At 30.6% G+C, this 16,744-nt stretch overlaps 2 protein-coding genes across 4 annotated transcripts in view; one reads left to right on the top strand and one right to left on the bottom strand.

Moving 5' to 3' along the window:
• Window positions 1-14,297, top strand: part of LOC113515975 (probable G-protein coupled receptor CG31760) — a 56,842-nt gene extending 42,545 nt beyond the window's left edge. For both annotated transcript variants that reach the window (XM_026900286.3, XM_031908765.2), the window contains exons 4-17: window positions 684-879; window positions 1,231-1,389; window positions 2,453-2,588; window positions 3,281-3,413; window positions 4,625-4,757; window positions 5,509-5,662; window positions 5,759-5,868; window positions 6,313-6,457; window positions 7,169-7,238; window positions 7,797-7,935; window positions 8,130-8,235; window positions 9,037-9,180; window positions 9,327-9,494; window positions 10,032-14,297. In XM_026900286.3, coding sequence (XP_026756087.2) covers window positions 684-879; window positions 1,231-1,389; window positions 2,453-2,588; window positions 3,281-3,413; window positions 4,625-4,757; window positions 5,509-5,662; window positions 5,759-5,868; window positions 6,313-6,457; window positions 7,169-7,238; window positions 7,797-7,935; window positions 8,130-8,235; window positions 9,037-9,180; window positions 9,327-9,494; window positions 10,032-10,061 — 1,823 coding nt within the window. In that variant the 3' untranslated portion in view covers window positions 10,062-14,297. The remainder of the gene's footprint in view (window positions 1-683; window positions 880-1,230; window positions 1,390-2,452; window positions 2,589-3,280; window positions 3,414-4,624; window positions 4,758-5,508; window positions 5,663-5,758; window positions 5,869-6,312; window positions 6,458-7,168; window positions 7,239-7,796; window positions 7,936-8,129; window positions 8,236-9,036; window positions 9,181-9,326; window positions 9,495-10,031) is intronic.
• Window positions 9,511-16,479, bottom strand: LOC113516223 (protein MIS12 homolog). 2 transcript variants are annotated; one of them, XM_052900854.1, is made up of 2 exons: window positions 15,574-16,479; window positions 9,511-9,973 (listed from the first exon to the last, which is right to left on the bottom strand). In XM_052900854.1, exon 1 carries the CDS (start codon window positions 16,299-16,301, stop codon window positions 15,678-15,680), a length of 624 nt encoding a protein of 207 aa, XP_052756814.1. In that variant the 5' UTR covers window positions 16,302-16,479; the 3' UTR covers window positions 9,511-9,973; window positions 15,574-15,677. The 2 variants fall into 2 exon arrangements, with proteins under 2 accessions (XP_052756814.1, XP_052756813.1); XM_052900853.1 differs by lacking the exon at window positions 9,511-9,973 and adding an exon at window positions 14,938-15,247.
• Between the last annotated feature and the right edge of the window lie 265 nt (window positions 16,480-16,744).

Here is a 16,744-nt window from a genome sequence, read left to right as displayed (position 1 = left end):
ACGCAACATGCAATGGCAAACAAACTAACGACTTATTTGATGGAAAATAAGAATTATAACATATAGACATAAACAGCCCCATGGATATCACAGAACACACTATAATGCCCTTGGTATATGCCCTCACCATGTTTCAATCTTTTACTACTCATCTCGACGATCTTTGTTTCCTTAAAAAAACAAACAGCATACACACGAATGATACTACAATGAATAACTAGAAATAGAACGATCCAAAAAAAAAAATACGAAAATATCATTTCTTAAATTAAATTCTGTGAAGAATGAATTATTAGTTATTCTTTATTGCACAATAAAACTTTGTACAAATGGCGAGCTTAATGCCATATGGCATTCTCTACCAGTTAACCATTGAGTAAAAACAAAAAGCCTATGAAGGGCAGATGTAGTGAAAAATATGTGACAATTATAGTAACACATTAAGGCAATACATAAGAAATTTTAAGTATCATCTATGTGTTTAAGTTGACATATGACATACATTTAGGATCCGCAACGCGTACGTGACATCCCTGATGTTACAGGTGTCCATAGGCTACGGTAACCCCGTTTACCATCAGACGGGCCGTACGCTTGTTTGCTACCATAGTAGTATAAAAAATTATCCATGAAAATATCCATTACCAACAATAATATTTGATACATTAAACTTTGTATTTCAGAGATACTTATGGCAGTATCACAAGGTCTGGTGCTGGGAGCGAGTCCAGCTGAACGCGCAGTGGGAGCACGGGCATTGGCGCTGCGTTCCGATGGTGTAGTGAATAGCGCAGTAGCATGGGAAAGATATGGCACAGCAGACCCAGTAGCTGTAGTATCACCACAGCTGGAGAAACCACCTGATCCTGAATATCCATGGTTAGAATCTTTACCAGACAACATTGTTTTCCAATGTCGTCAATAGTTTTATATCTTCTGGAGAGCTTCCAAAACAATTCAGTTTTAAGACATTGAAGCGTTTTTGGCAACCATAAAAGTAAGATTAAAAGTCTACAAATATGTAATAATTAAATATCCCTTTGAATATATGTCATTTGGGCATATAGAAAGGAAATATATGTAGCTACATACATAGATTAGGTATGAGACCAGTCACTCAGATCATTCAAATCAAATCAATTACATACCTACATATATAAGAACGATGATTCACAGTTCATTAGTCATTTTATGTACAATTGTAAATGTATAATATAATCTGTATTTCAGGTACGTTTCAGCACATAACAGCGACACACTCCGATCGTCAAAATTCATGCCTTCTCCACCTGGCGCAACTATGGAGGGATGGTGGACTTACCCGTACTACAGTTGCGAGGCAAAAAGATGGTTGCTATCATATACTGTACCAGTTGCTACGATACGCGGGTAATTGCAAATTTTTATTTTGCTTCTCATTTGAAATTTCGAAATTATTTAACAGACTAAATGAATTTTATTCACTCATTCAATCAATATTTTATGCAGTCTAGTTTTACTACTATTACTATTGGATAATAATTAATTTAATTATTTGATTAATTTAAATATTTAATTTAACTAATTAATTTTAATTAATTACTAGCTAATTAGCTAATTAGGACGAATTCGTCCTTGATTTATTTACATTAATTTAACAGAAATTGTAAAATACTTGTCTAGGTATTGTTCCATTTCTATTTCTACCGTGAAGTAGCTGTGCTTACATGGTTGTATTTCAGTTTAAAGGTTGTGTGTTTGAAAACAAATACCAAGTTAACGCGTCTAATTTTTATAACGGATTGTGTTCTGTGGAATTGTTTGAAATGAACCCACAGCCACCTTTTATAATCGTACCGCTCGCCATCGACAAGGAATTTATCCTTACACCCTTGAACCTAAATAGTCACGTACAGTGCGGTTTCAAAGGAATTTTCTTCGCGATCACTGAGGCTATCGAATGAGCTCCCTGACCAACTTTTCCCTACAGACTACAGTATGAGGTTCTTCAAAAAAAAGTATATTAAGGTTTCTTTAGGGTCGGCAACTCGCACGTGACATCCCTAGTGTTGCAGGCATTTATAGGTTACAGCTAAGGGTTGCAGTGACCGTTCATTTTTGTCGTATAAAAGAAACATAAGCACATCACTATAGTTCTCAGAATGGCAACACATGAGTACATAATATTCTGCGATATCAATTATGCTGTTTGCCATTCCAAGTAGTATAAAAATACTAATCCTTTTATATATTAATCGACTAACAGCATTTTGAAAGGATAAAATATCGTGTAATACAAAAATTAATGGTCTGAGAACCTACGTTATACTTCTTTTGTAACCGAATAAAAATAAATTTATATACTAGATAATTAAATGAATAGGCTTTCCAGCATAAATAGAAACTAGCGGTATCTTACCTTAATGATACTAGGAACTTACTAGTTACTATTTTGTTTTTTTTTATTTTTCAGACTGAAAGGCGTTGTTTCGCTCGACATAGACATATCTAATTTGGAAATAAATCAATGCGAGGACGCGGAAGACGGAAACGATAACCAAATATACTCTTTTCACGGAACCCACAAGTGCCCTAATGAAACAACTTATGTAAGGCCTATTTGTTATAAAAATCCATGATGTGACGTAATTAAAGTAAATTAAACGTAATTTAAAATCCCATAAGGAAGGGGTAATAAGACGATATGAGGGTTTTTGAAATAGTTGAATATGTAATGACATCCTCGGTTATGCTATCGGTATACGCTGGTGAGGCTACAGTGAGAAATGATAGATGAGCATGAATACAAGTCAGTTAGCCCATCATGATGTATTCGAAGAATAAATCACGATAATTTTCAAGCGGAACCACGTGGAGGTCGTCCTAATAGACTATATTGCTACACACCATTATTAATAATTCCTTGCTCTTTGATATGAAGGGTAATAGTAGCATGTCCGTTACCACAGATTAGCTACAAATCATCATACTATCATTTTATGATGGCCATAGTACAGTTAAGGCAGTTCTGAAACGCGATATGCTCGGCTCCAACTGTAAAATTGCAATCAATATTCATTAGGTATGATTCATATAAAATCACTATTTAGGTCCCAATGTTTATAGGCGACGGTTAAAGTAGAGAAAAATGAAGTACATCCATCCGCTTGTTTGCAAATTGCATAAAAGCTTTTTTTAAATTCTATATTTAGGTTTTTCATGTATTTAAATTTAAGAAATAGACACTTAATCAGTTGTGTAAACAAACAGCTCGTTTATTAGCATGTATAACAAATTGCAGTGTGAATATAAACCAAATAGAGAGGTGGGCGTACGTCACTCAGGATGGGCGCGTGGGATGTACAACTGCCGATGTCGACCTGGATATTACTCTACAAATCACCCTGAAGGATTCAATGGATCCCTAGTTGAAGGTAAAAAAATACTTATTAGTATTATAAGGAGGTAAGTTGGTGTTGTGGGTGACCATGGGCGGCGGTAGTCACACCATCAGGTGAGCCGCATGCTCGTTTGCCCCGTGTTATAAAAAAAAACCTTTCAGATAAATACGAATAAAAATTATAATACCTAACCTAAATAAGTCCTGATTGAATTTCAGAAAATTACTCTAAGAAATTAATTCTTTTGAGTAAAAATAATATATGTGTACAAGGGCCCTCGATGGGCACTGCAAACTAAACAAGCATATGACCCAACTAGTATTATGCCCAAAACTTGTTTGCAGATTTTGTCATGTTATGAGGAAGACACACTTAATTTGTGGCTGTAGCACACTCATACATCAACGATATATCTCTTTTGAAAAAACACACTATATCCTGAGGAGATAAAAATATCGCTACAAGAAACATCTTTAAATTCTTATCATTAATAGGAATTAGCAGCGAACTTTAAAAAAGGGCGAGCAGAAAAGATCACGAAAAGGTCGCAGCGTTACAGGTTTTTCTGCCTAAAAAAGCCCGTCTCATAATAATAATAGATACCTTTCAGAAGCTTTCACATAAATATGAATAAAAACTTAAATACCAATATAAGATTTTTGAAGACGAAATCAATTTAGTAACCATAATTGATACATTTCTCACGACAATGACAAATTGTTTTATTGAATGTCTACCAATGTTCCGTTTCTCAAAAATTTGCTGCAATTGCGATAAATGACAAATGTGTAAATCCGCCATAAAGCTTCTGTATCATCGTCAAAGATGTCAATTTAATTTCATTCATTCAAATCAAATTGACTTTGATATATCGCTGACAGTTCAACACAATGTTATTGAAATTTTCTATTTCATTGTTTCAAATAGTTCTCAAAATTTTTTTTTAATTCAGATAAAATGTAACAAAGTAGGTATATTCTAAATTAAATTGTTCAATATTTATTAAGATTCTTACTTGTTATAAATATTCCGTTAAATAGGTATGAATAACCAATATAAAACTTATGCATTGATTAATAAATTATTGGTATTCTGTGCTCAAAAAATACATTATTAAATTGAATAATGTTTTCTATCTTACAAATATTTTGGTTTTGGGGCTACTCCCATTCTAGGGTAGGGATTCAGAATTGGACAATCACTGAATTTTATCATTAACAATCACAAAATACATGTAATTCCAGTTGCTTACCAAGAATATGAAAAAAATCGTTTAGAAAACTGGAACGAACCCTATGAATGTCTCAAATGTCAACCAGGTTGTGAAACATGCAGAGGTCCAGAGCCATGTCTTGCTACTTACAACTGGCCATTTCGGTGAGTTTTAAATTGTTATAGATAATATTATTATGTCTCCTTTTTATGTTATTTAATATTCTATCATTTAATATTTTTCACTAAAGGGTGGTATGCAAATGTTATGCTTAGGCTTTTTTAATGGATGAAAATGGAATGGTAACCCCCATCTGTGCTAACGTTATACACTGGTGGGGCACCAGTGAGGGATGACAGGTGAAAATGTAAAAGCAGGTCAGTTAGTCTATCATGATGAATACACCTGGGATTCAGCACAATGGTTTTTAGGGGGGCTACATGAAGATTGACCTGACAGGATATACAGTGGGGCAAGGCAATGAAATTACATGATACTGAGGCATAATACCATATTACTCCGAAATAACAATACAAGAGAAGTACCATGGGTGTCACAGGGTGGTGCATGTCTATATTGATGATTACCACTTTCCATCTGGTAATAGTTGCAATTAATATTCAATTCACTTGAAAGGCTTTACTGGAAGAAATCTCTTATTAGAAATAAGCTCGCCTTTGTACATTACATTTAAAATTAATTGTTCTTAACATTATGTTTGTGTACAATAAAGAATAAAGAATATTTTTAATACAAGTATTTACTTATTAAAATTTATAATAATATAAAAACAACCTAGTCTAGCTTATCATTCTTAAAGTGTAGTTTATATTACTATAACATTTTCTCCCTTTACTAAATCTATATTAGGTACTTCATAGGTTTCCTCAATAATATTGTAATCTCATGTTCTAGGATATCATTACTGGTGATCTCTGTGAGCTGTGCAGTGATGACAGTTTGCCTCACCATATACACGCGACATCACCGGCGTGTCAAGGTGTTTCGTGTTGCAAGTCCTGTTTTCCTCTCTATCACTCTCCTTGGATGTGCAATAATGTATATGGAGGTAAGTTAGGAACTATAAAATTATATAAATATATATAAAAATTATATTGAAATAATAAATTATAAAAACATTAATATAATACTTTATTATCTACAGATGGCTGCTATATTTCCAGTATTAGATAGATATTCATGTATTGCTACAAAATGGACACGTCATATGGGTTTTTGCATTACATATACTGCCTTGCTGATGAAAACTTGGAGGTATAAATCTTCTAGTGTTCTAAATTTGAAATGATTCTTAGTATTTTATTTATTTATTTAAATACACTTTTACATTCATTACACTTTTGCTAATATTTATATATTTTAATATAAATATTAGCAAACTTAAGTCAATGCGTCAAGTCTGTTATAATATTTTAGGGCCTCATTGTATCCATTTTGCATTTTAATAAATTTCAGATTTTATTACGTAAAATATTATTCTTATCCCATCCTAATCATATACTTTTATTATTCATAAAAAAAAAGTTAAGTACATAATAATTATGGTAATGTGAATTTGTTTGTTTAAATGTCATACTATATTTTGTAAAGTCCATGATATTGTATTATATATTGTCCATTAGTTATGTTACTATTTACTATCAGGTCTTGTCAACTTGTTTGTAAAGAAAAAAAAACAAAACATTGTTTATTTTTCAGGGTCTCACTAACATACCGTGTGAAATCTGCACATAAACTAAAGTTAACAGACAAACAACTCCTACAGTGGATGGCACCTATATTGCTCATAATGCTCGTATATCTTGGAACTTGGACACTATCTTCACCACCGGATGCTGAAGTGGTATGTACAAATTAAAACAGTAGTTTGTTTATGTGTTTGTAAATTGTTAATAAATATTACAATTAAACAATATTAAAATAATTTTGAACTGGGTTATATTTTTATTTATGTTTGTTACCTTATAACTCTGTCAGCTCTAAATTGATTTGGAAAATTCTTTTTTTGATCTGAAAGGATACTTATAGATTAGTCCCATAGAGATTTTATCAAAATCAATTTAGTAGTTTAGTGTTTAAATCAAAATAACTTGTTTTGTTTTATTAATTAAAGACAGTTTTTTTTTGTTGGACACAATTTTTATTTATGAGTTGTCTTTTTTATTGATATTTTTAATAAACAATCCTAGCCCTCTAGACAAATAGCAAACAGAAGGCAAGTTTAGCTTATTTTTATTAAATTTCATTACATTATTGATTATTATCATGTTTTATTTTTTAGTTTAAACTCATAAAAATAAAGTTAAAACATAAAATTATATCATTAAATATGACTCATATAGTAACCTTCACATACATGTAATGATTCAAAATATGATCTTTTAATAATGTAACATACTCTGTATTCCCTTTTATACACTGTGTAAAAAGATATGCTAGTTATTAAAATATGCTAAGTAAAAAAAAATTATTGCAATTAAATTTTAGTGCTGACAAGTATGTAATATTGAATAGTATATATGTATATCTATAAAAATAATTATTTATGTTACAGATAACTGACAATAGAGGACTAAAATTCAAACAGTGCACTTACAATTGGTGGGATCACAGTTTAGCAATTGGTAATGTATACATATTATCCAATTTATATATAAAAAAAAAATTACCAAAGGGAGACTGTAAAAAGTTATCTGGAATAATACAAAGTAATAGTTTTCATTCCTTATAGACATTATGAGATACTCATAGATAATTTAACTACAGTGCTAAAGAAGTATGAATACCATATGTGGTCCATTCGTGTTAGAGTAACACATTGTCAATGTCATTACTCATTTTCATTCCCAGAATATCGTAAAAGGCGACTATGGAAACAAAGCACAGTAATAGTGCTTGAGAAGTAATTTATTTAAATGTAATTTTGAATAGTAAACATATTTATGACCAATCTGATAGAGAGTGATAACTGTCACCTATAGAAATACATAGATAGCACTATAAACATTTTGTTCTTACTATTCGTGAGGATTGCTTCCATACATTAGCTTTGAAAGCAATGCTGCTTGGGGCAGAGGACTCTATACTGACTTTTATTCAAAGTTTGTCTGTGGTAAACACTCTCGGAATATATATTATAATTTATTTAAACATTTCTTTTTTAACTATGGTATATTTTGAAGGTGAAATTCTGTTCCTGTTATGGGGTGTCCGGGTTTGCTACCGCGTGCGCCACGCTGAGAGTCTGTACAACGAAGCGAGGCTCATCTCCATAGCTATATACAATATTTTCACTGTTAATTCATTGATGATAGCATTTCAGTGAGTATTGACACAATATATTTCTTTCATTTAATAACAACAAATGTTATAAATAGAACAATTAATTATTTATATAAAGGGAATAGACGAATTTGTATAGTCTGTAAGTATAAGCCTGCACTATATTTCATTATGACCTTTGCATACATTTGCTAAAAATTTGTGTGTTATAATTGTTCTATATAATTTTCCAGCTTACTTATCCTACCACGAGCTGGACCAGACATAAAATATCTGCTTGGCTTCATAAGAACACAGCTGTCTACGTCCACTACGGTTCTCCTCGTTTTCCTACCAAAGGTATATTAATGTTTAATTTTGTAGTTAATATGAAGTATTTTTTAAAGTACCTGATTTCACAGCCTGATTTTAATAATTTAATATCTTACTAATCAAACTTGCAGTTTGATGAGTAAGATGACACTACAAACTTAGTGGTGGCTTTATAAATAAATTATTTATAAATATTTGACCAGAGGTAGACTTTGTACAAAAGTACGTTTGCTTGGGTACCTCTGTTCCATTCGTGTTTCAACCGTAAAGCAATTGTGTTTGCATGGCTGTGTTTCGTTATGAAGGGTGGGATATGGCGTGAATTTACAGGGTATAGTGGAATAACACTTGAATCCTCAGGAATGGCAACGCATGGGCGAAACTGTATACTCTGTTATGTCCATGGTTACTGCTCATGTCTGTAGACGACGGTTACTACTTTCCATCAGGTGGGCCGTCAGCTTGTTTGCCATTCTAAGTTGTATAAAAAAAATTTAACAATCAAATATAGGTTTAATTAAGTTTAATATCTATGTTTGTTAATAATTTATTTTATTAAAATAATAAACCAAGAATATATCGTCAAAATTAGTATGAAATCAATATGGAAGTAGAAAATACTTTTAATTATGAAAAGAATCGTAAAAAATTTATTCACAATTTATGACGTGTATCATACAAAAAGTACAATTATATCGAGAAGTTAGATTTTGTCTTTTAAATTGATTGAAATAGTAAAAACCTATATATTTTTTAATAACTTAAATAGAATGAAACCGAAATTGTACACATACACATAATTCTGCAATACATACATCATCCTTGCAGGTGGTGCGAGTGGCGCGTGGTACCGGCGACACGTGGGACAGCAGGTCGCGGGCACGAGGCCTCCCTGCTGCCTCTTCACTCAACGGCGTCGGCCTCGTGCCTGACGAGCCGCCCGATCTCTATCAAGAGAATGAGGAGCTTAAGGTATATTTATACCATAGCTGTTTCTGTCACCATACTGTACCTCGCTTTGTATAAAATGATATTAGCTGTCACTGAGGAGTCACATAATCTCTTAATCAGGATGTATGTTTTTTATTAAAACAAAAACACTATTTTCTGTTTCACAGGAAGAAGTACAAAAGCTAGCAGCACAGATAGAGTTCATGAAAATAGTGCAAATGGAAATGCACAATAGACATCTACGACCACGGCCTGGTGGATACTTTACCGCGAATACCACTGGGGCAGGCGCCCCACAGAGTCCTATGCATCAAAAGACTGTTAGCATTGCGCAGGTAATCATTCATTGCTCCCTCTGCTAGCGGCCGTTTAGTAGTGCTTTTTAATAACATATACCAGAGAAATTGCAGGTGTGGTGTGTTGTCAGCCTTTTAGGAAGGAATAAGCTTTTTTTTAGAAACTATAAAATTCGGCTCTGATATAGGTAACATAGTTCCCAGCAACATAAGGATGTTCCAGAATTTGTAATGTATATATAAATGTATACTGCTTATAGTACAACAAATTTAGAGCAACTTTATTCTAGGTTTATGAATTGAATGATTTGAAATGAACACTCTCCATCTATTGGTTCGTTTCTAGTGAACATTTTTCGTCATACATAGCATTATAATTATTATCTATGGCCGTACATACAAAATTTGTTCCCAAAACTTTAGAAATACATTTCGTTCTGTTCATGTCATGGTCATGTTCTTCTGTTGATGACTATACCTTAAACACACTGCTAATGATCTTTAATAGATCTGAAGGCCTACAAAAGAAAAAAATACATTGGTGACGTTATAGTTATCGTTATTTTATTATTATAGGACAACACAGAATGGGCGGGGCCGGTGTGACTGGTAGCAGTAAGCGAGAGTGGTTGGTCGTGGCCGGGCCCCGCCGCCGAAAGAGTGCGGACTACCGTCGACCCTCGGCCCCCAACCTTTGTTTGACATTCGACATGCAATGCGATCGAAATAAGAATACGACTGACCTGCCGCCATATTGTGACGTTTTACTTGTCAAAATAAGTTAGACTTAGTGAAATAATAGAGAAAAAAATTATATATATGTAATTTTTATTTCGCAAACCAATGAAAACCGTGCTTTTCAAGTGAAAGTTGACAGGTTGAAGTCATTAACATTCCTATTCTTATTCAGATCGCACTTTATACTTATTGTTTCATATATACTTACTTCGTTAATACGTTTAGCATAATAATTTTGTGCGCTAGTCTCAATCAAGCTCGAATATTGTATGTTTATGAGGAAATAAACGTAAAGAGCAACATTTCAATACTAAGAGCGTTTACATCGACAGATTACTTATGTGTCGCAACGTCGGATAACTTAACAAATCTTATTGTATAAATTATATTTAAATTCACTAATCAAACTTTTTTAATAATGAGTCAGATATATTGAAGATAATACAATTTTTTTTTATTAACAGTTAATTCTGGTGTTAATACTCTTCGGTATAAAGGCTCTTAAAACAATTGCAAAAATCAATTTGGCATTCTATTTTGAAATTCAAAATTTTTAAGGATTTTTAATATTTGAATGGTTTACGTATTTCTAGAGGTTGAATAGTAGTGAAATACAAACAGATTTATTACAATATAAGCAAGTCTGTTGAGATTGTCCTCTCACACATTAACATAATTTTGATAGATATCAGTTTCATCTTATATTTGATAATGCTTCACTTACAAAGTTCCTATTTTTAATAGTTTAAAATTACTTTTTATCTTTTGCATTTAAACTTGTATAATATATATAACTGATGATGATGATAAATATATATAACTATACTATAAATAATATATATATATATATATATATATATAAAATATTTTTAGAGTTTGTGAAGCTTTATCTAGATGCTATTGTTAATTGAAGCATATTTATTTATTATTTAATTTAATTAAAGTGTATGTGAATATTGTAGATGCAGACACAGTATATATATGTATATATATAGCCGGAAAATAATAGCTTACCCTAAAGGCAAAAATGCCATTTTTAAAGTCATAGACAATATAATAACGAGGATTAATATATTGGCCCAATAAACGGGTATATTAAATAACGGGTAACCAATATACAATATCAAAATATAGCACTCAATCTATATTAATATAGATATCCGACCGGAATGGACGATATCAAAGTGGGTGATGACCTTTTTTCTGCCATCAATGGAACACAATATGTAGATATTGGTCTGGTACCGATATTGCCCATCCCTAATAATAACTATACATATTAATAAATTCGATGGACCTCGTGCAAAAGTATAAAATCAACAGAATCAATAACAGAAGTAACAAACTAGCTTTCGGAGAAAACATTTTAAGAAAATAACATTTTGTATCCTCATATAATTGTTAATTGTCTGTTTACATGACTGTGACATTTATTTGCAACTATGTGTTCTCATAAGACTTGTTTAAAGTTACAGTACAGAGAAAGCATCCTACATTTGGATATTGATATGTATTTATAAAATATACCATAATACCATCCCCACAAGTTTAATAATACTTACTATTGCAACAGTATTCCATAATAGTTATGTAATAATGAATTTAATAAAATCAAAATAAGCTAACAAGATGGATAAAATAAATGCCATTTTGATTTATATAGACATATTTTTAGTAAGATACGTGCGAATCTAGTCAATCATAATCATAATCGTTATAGCCGTGTTAGAAGTATTTATTTATGTAATAATTTTTATTGTATTGTAGCTATTTATGAATGTTGAACACATGGTGTTCATCATAAGGGCAGACAATAAAAATTGCAAAATGTTACTTTCATAGGTATTTTACGGTCAGCAGAATATATGGACCATTATGAGATGTTAAATAAAAATATTATAAGACGAGTTAATCATGTAAAACATTTACGCTTGTAAGAAAAGTCGAATCTTCAGAACAGTCTTGTATGCTTGACATGACTTATAAAAAAATAGCAAAAAAAAATTTGGTAATAATAGTTAGTACTACACAATCACGCCGATCGCTAGAGTCCTTAAGCTGTGACAGCGTGTTATAAGGGATCAGGCAAAGAATATCTGCAGCTCAACCTATACCGTAACACCCAAACCCAGATCAATCAAGAATGGTGTGTAAGTCTGACACTTCCCACTCTGCATCTTGCCATGAATATAGATAAATATTATTCAGTGCCTGAAAAATATAACAGTTTATTTCAAAATTTTAATTTATAGATATTACGATTTCATAAAAATTATTCATTACTTTTGTATTGTATTAAAAAAGACGATGTTGTAGAGTCAACCTTTTCAATGTGTATTTTTAAATATTGACTATATTATACTAGCAACGATTCGTCCCGGCTTTGTTCAGGTAGATAGAAGTTTCGAAAATAACATATAGCCTATGTTAATCACTGTAACGTAGCTTACCTATAGGTGTAAGAATTTTTAAAATGGGTTGTGTATTTTTTAGTATATCCATTACAGTTTGTAATCAGCAATCAAACAATCAAATATTTTCTCTTTATAATATTAGTGTAGCTTAAAATACCGTCAGTTTCATATAGCCGTAATTATATATCAAATATCAGCCAAATGTACTTAAAAATAGCACTAAAAAAACATGTTGAAAAGAAACATATAAACAAAACTTGGATTTTGATTAATTGTAACACTATTACAGGTCCAAATATTCTGTTGGACAGTCTTTTAGTTTTGTAATTACATTTAATTCAAAATAAATGTTAGAACCAACTTATTTGGGACAGTGTTATGTAATACTGAATCATGAAACAATAGTGTTTGTAATTAATCATATTTGTATAGTGTAAGTGTAATTAAAAAGTATGTACATATGAATCGTAAAGCATAAATTCTAAAGTGTTGTACATAAATTTATTAGAGATTATTTTATTATATTTTGTTTACTATCTGTGATAATGGACGCAGTATTCATCAATTATTAAGATTGTGCTGTAATAACGCACAACATTATTATTATTCTAGAAATTTATGCTATTATTATTTTATTACTATTGTGAAGTGCATATGAAAATAGTATATCTTATAGTATTAATAGGAGATCACTCTCTATTATTTTAAAATTTTCCCTTTTCTAGTGTCTAGATTTAAGAATTAAATATCTTCTAGTTTCTTATTTGATGATTTTAGATCATATGCATCTAGATGGAGTGTTGAATATGAAATGTCCCAAAAATTATCAGCCGAATGTTGGTATTTCATACTGTACAAAACTCTGAAAGTATACCAATACTATAAAATAATAAATATAAATAAAACATTTGTTTGGGTGCTTTAAGTGACCAGGTTAAAATATCTGAAACCGCATTATTTTTAGAAAAGTTAGGTTGCTTCGAAAATCATTCCTTCGAAGACACTATCTAGATGTTATTGATCTAAATTAAATACCAATTAATATTGGAAAGCTCTAATAAGGCTAGTGTGCAGTTATTTAGCACATTGTGGTAAGTCACAAAAATTAATAGTTACGCTGTGTGCTAGCCTATAAATTATATAAATCATTAGGACATTTAAATCTATTACTCAACTAAGATTCTGAAATTTATTTTTTCCTAATATCCAATTTTCCTAGGAAATATTTTGATTTAACTATAGTACATAAATTTCATAATAGAATTAATCTTGAATGTTGTTCTCATATTGAATATCCTAGTTTTGTAGAGCCAAGCTCACTCATAGTATCAATCAAGTGTAGTGTAAGTCATAAATGTGATACCAAATAATAGTAAATTATATAGCAAAGTACAATGTCATTATTTTTGACAAATTGTCCTTTTGTTTTAGCGAAATTAATAAATAATAGTCATTCAGTCATCAATAGATGATTTGATCATTGTGCCAAGTTGTAACTTTTTGAAGTGAATTCTTATGGAATCACCATTTATCAATTTTGTATATTTTTTTGAATATTTGAAATGTATTACTAATATTGGATGTTGTAATATAGAATTGATGTAATATTGTTATAATCTGATATTTGGTTATAGGTAATAAAGTATTCTGTAAGAGGTTCTGTTTTTACATTAAAATAAAACTGACTGTTCTCTGTGTTTTATTTAAAATCTATAAAAAATCATCTTATTTTCTAAAAAACATTAAACTTTGCACTATTTGTATCACCTGAATCAAAAATACTGTAAAAATTTTCATGCCAATCCAATATTTTATCTATATGAATTAATTTTTATGAACAGCAGACTGAGCAGCCAGCAAAAAAAAACTATAATAAATATTTAAAACATTACAAAAAGTATTGCATAAAAATTTCCTTAATCCATTTAATATATTGTCCATCTTAACATCAGGTCCCTTGTGATAGAAAACTGAAAGCCAATAGCCTCTACTCTAGATACATATACAACGACTCCTAAAGGTGCCTGCTGACCCACTTTATCTATAATTTACCACTAAGAAACATTCATAAATATAAATTGTTACACTGTGAAGGAATTTATTAAACAAATAGTTTTCCATTAAAGTGTAGCAGTTAACCAACTATACTATAAAAATTACAAAATGATCAGAAATTGAAATATGATAATAGAAAGTTTATTGTTTATTATGAACTAGATAATTTTATTAGTAGAATTACATTAAAAAATATTGTTTAAGTGCAACAGAAAGTAATGTTAAAATAATAAGTTTAATAATCATACAATCATTAAGAATTCAAAAACAATATATATCATTAATATATTTATTTCGCTTTAAAATAAGCAAAGTTACCAGACTACTATTGGTATTACTATATGTAACATGGAAAACACACATAAATAAAATCAAATGTTAAGATAGTGAATAATGAAATTGCAACTATTTAAAAGTGAGGCAGTGTGCAGCCCGCTACAACACCAAGGTTCTTCAATTTTTTAAATAGCTTCTACAGTGGAGACTGATATTTTTTTTAACAAAATCAGGATAAGAAATAGCTCAGTGTAATTTACATCATGATGTTTTCCAGTATAATAGATAATTCATTGAGTGTCGAGTTCTCTGAAAGGGAGGACAACACAAAATATGTACACACGCAAAGGGCAAGTGAATTTAATATAATTTGTATATGTATATATATATATATATATATATATATATATATATATATATATATACATGTATGTGTGTGTGTGTGTTAAGAGCACCTCTCTTAAATAGGATAGATAGATATATATGAGTGTAACATAACAAGTAGATTGTGTGGAAAGAATGGGAAAAGATAAGTACAAAGACACAAAAATACAAACATTTTAACACCAAGATTATCAAACTGTTTTTATATTAAATATTACTATTGTCATAACTCACATACAGACATTACCTACCTTAGAATATATTTTAAAAACTATTAATTACCATATTTTCTTTCTATTTTTTTTTTCATTGCATTAGGTTTTTGCTAAATGTTATTTTATATAATAAACCTAAATTAATCTTCAAATAATTCAACACCAGAATTATTCTTCATTATATATGGCACACTTGCACATAAGAATTGTGTGTCATTTTGAATTGTTTTCAAGCTATCACTGCCGTCAATACTCTTGTGGAGTAAATCTAATAGTTTCATATCTTTTTTTGCAGTTTCACATATATTTTCTATTGAGGACAGCTCTTCTTCCTCTGCTGTCAGCAATGCTTCCATTAGGACTCCTCTTTCGACTCGTTTTCGTAAATCTGCTACTTCTGCCTTGAGACTCTCGTAGTCTGTATCAGATATATCTTGCAGCTGAGCTTCATCTTCAGGTAAAAGTACATTGGATGGAATCCTAAATATTCTTTCTATTTCGCCATCTATAATATCAAGTGAGGGTTCAGCGCGGTCGCAAAACAACTTTATAAGTTTATCAAACGAATGAGTTATAGTAGCTTTATCTTTATCATTCAATCTCAATGATTCTTTCAAATAAGATTCCATGTCTTTAACTCCATTTGTTATTTTTTGTTCCACCATTTGGCGAATTGCAATTTTTAATCTTTGCGCACCAAAACCAAAATGTTGAGTTTCATATTCTTCGTCAGTACCTCCACTCCAAGGTACGGTGTTGATCATTTTTCTTTTAGTAATTTAAATGTATGGAAGAATAAATGTATAGTTACAACTGACAAGAAATTATTTATTTAAATACAATTAAACGATAAGACAGTTGATTTTTAAATTCAAAACGGCAAATTAAAAAAAAAGCAAACACAGAGCAAGTAATCACTATGTTACACAGATTAGAGAGAGAGAGAGAGAGAGAGACAATGCTACGTTATAAGAGTTGGCACCGGCCTTATATAAACTGAACCTACAAAAAAAAAACATATATGCGTGTTACCTTTTCGATGTAACAACACAATGAAAATTATAAAAAAAAAAATATACATAGTATTGTATCACTATTTTATGATCCTACTCAATATATCGATATCGACGATTATTATAAAATAACCTTTTCTAGGTTATTTTATGGTAGCTGACAATATCGATAATAAACAACATAAAGAATATAA

This window comes from Galleria mellonella, unplaced genomic scaffold (genome assembly GCF_026898425.1).
Source record: "Galleria mellonella isolate WM207_F2 unplaced genomic scaffold, CSIRO_AGI_GalMel_v1 utg718, whole genome shotgun sequence".
Lineage (NCBI taxonomy): Eukaryota > Metazoa > Arthropoda > Insecta > Lepidoptera > Pyralidae > Galleria > Galleria mellonella.
Note: the sequence above shows the minus strand (reverse complement) of the source record. Positions and strands in the feature narration are given on the sequence as shown.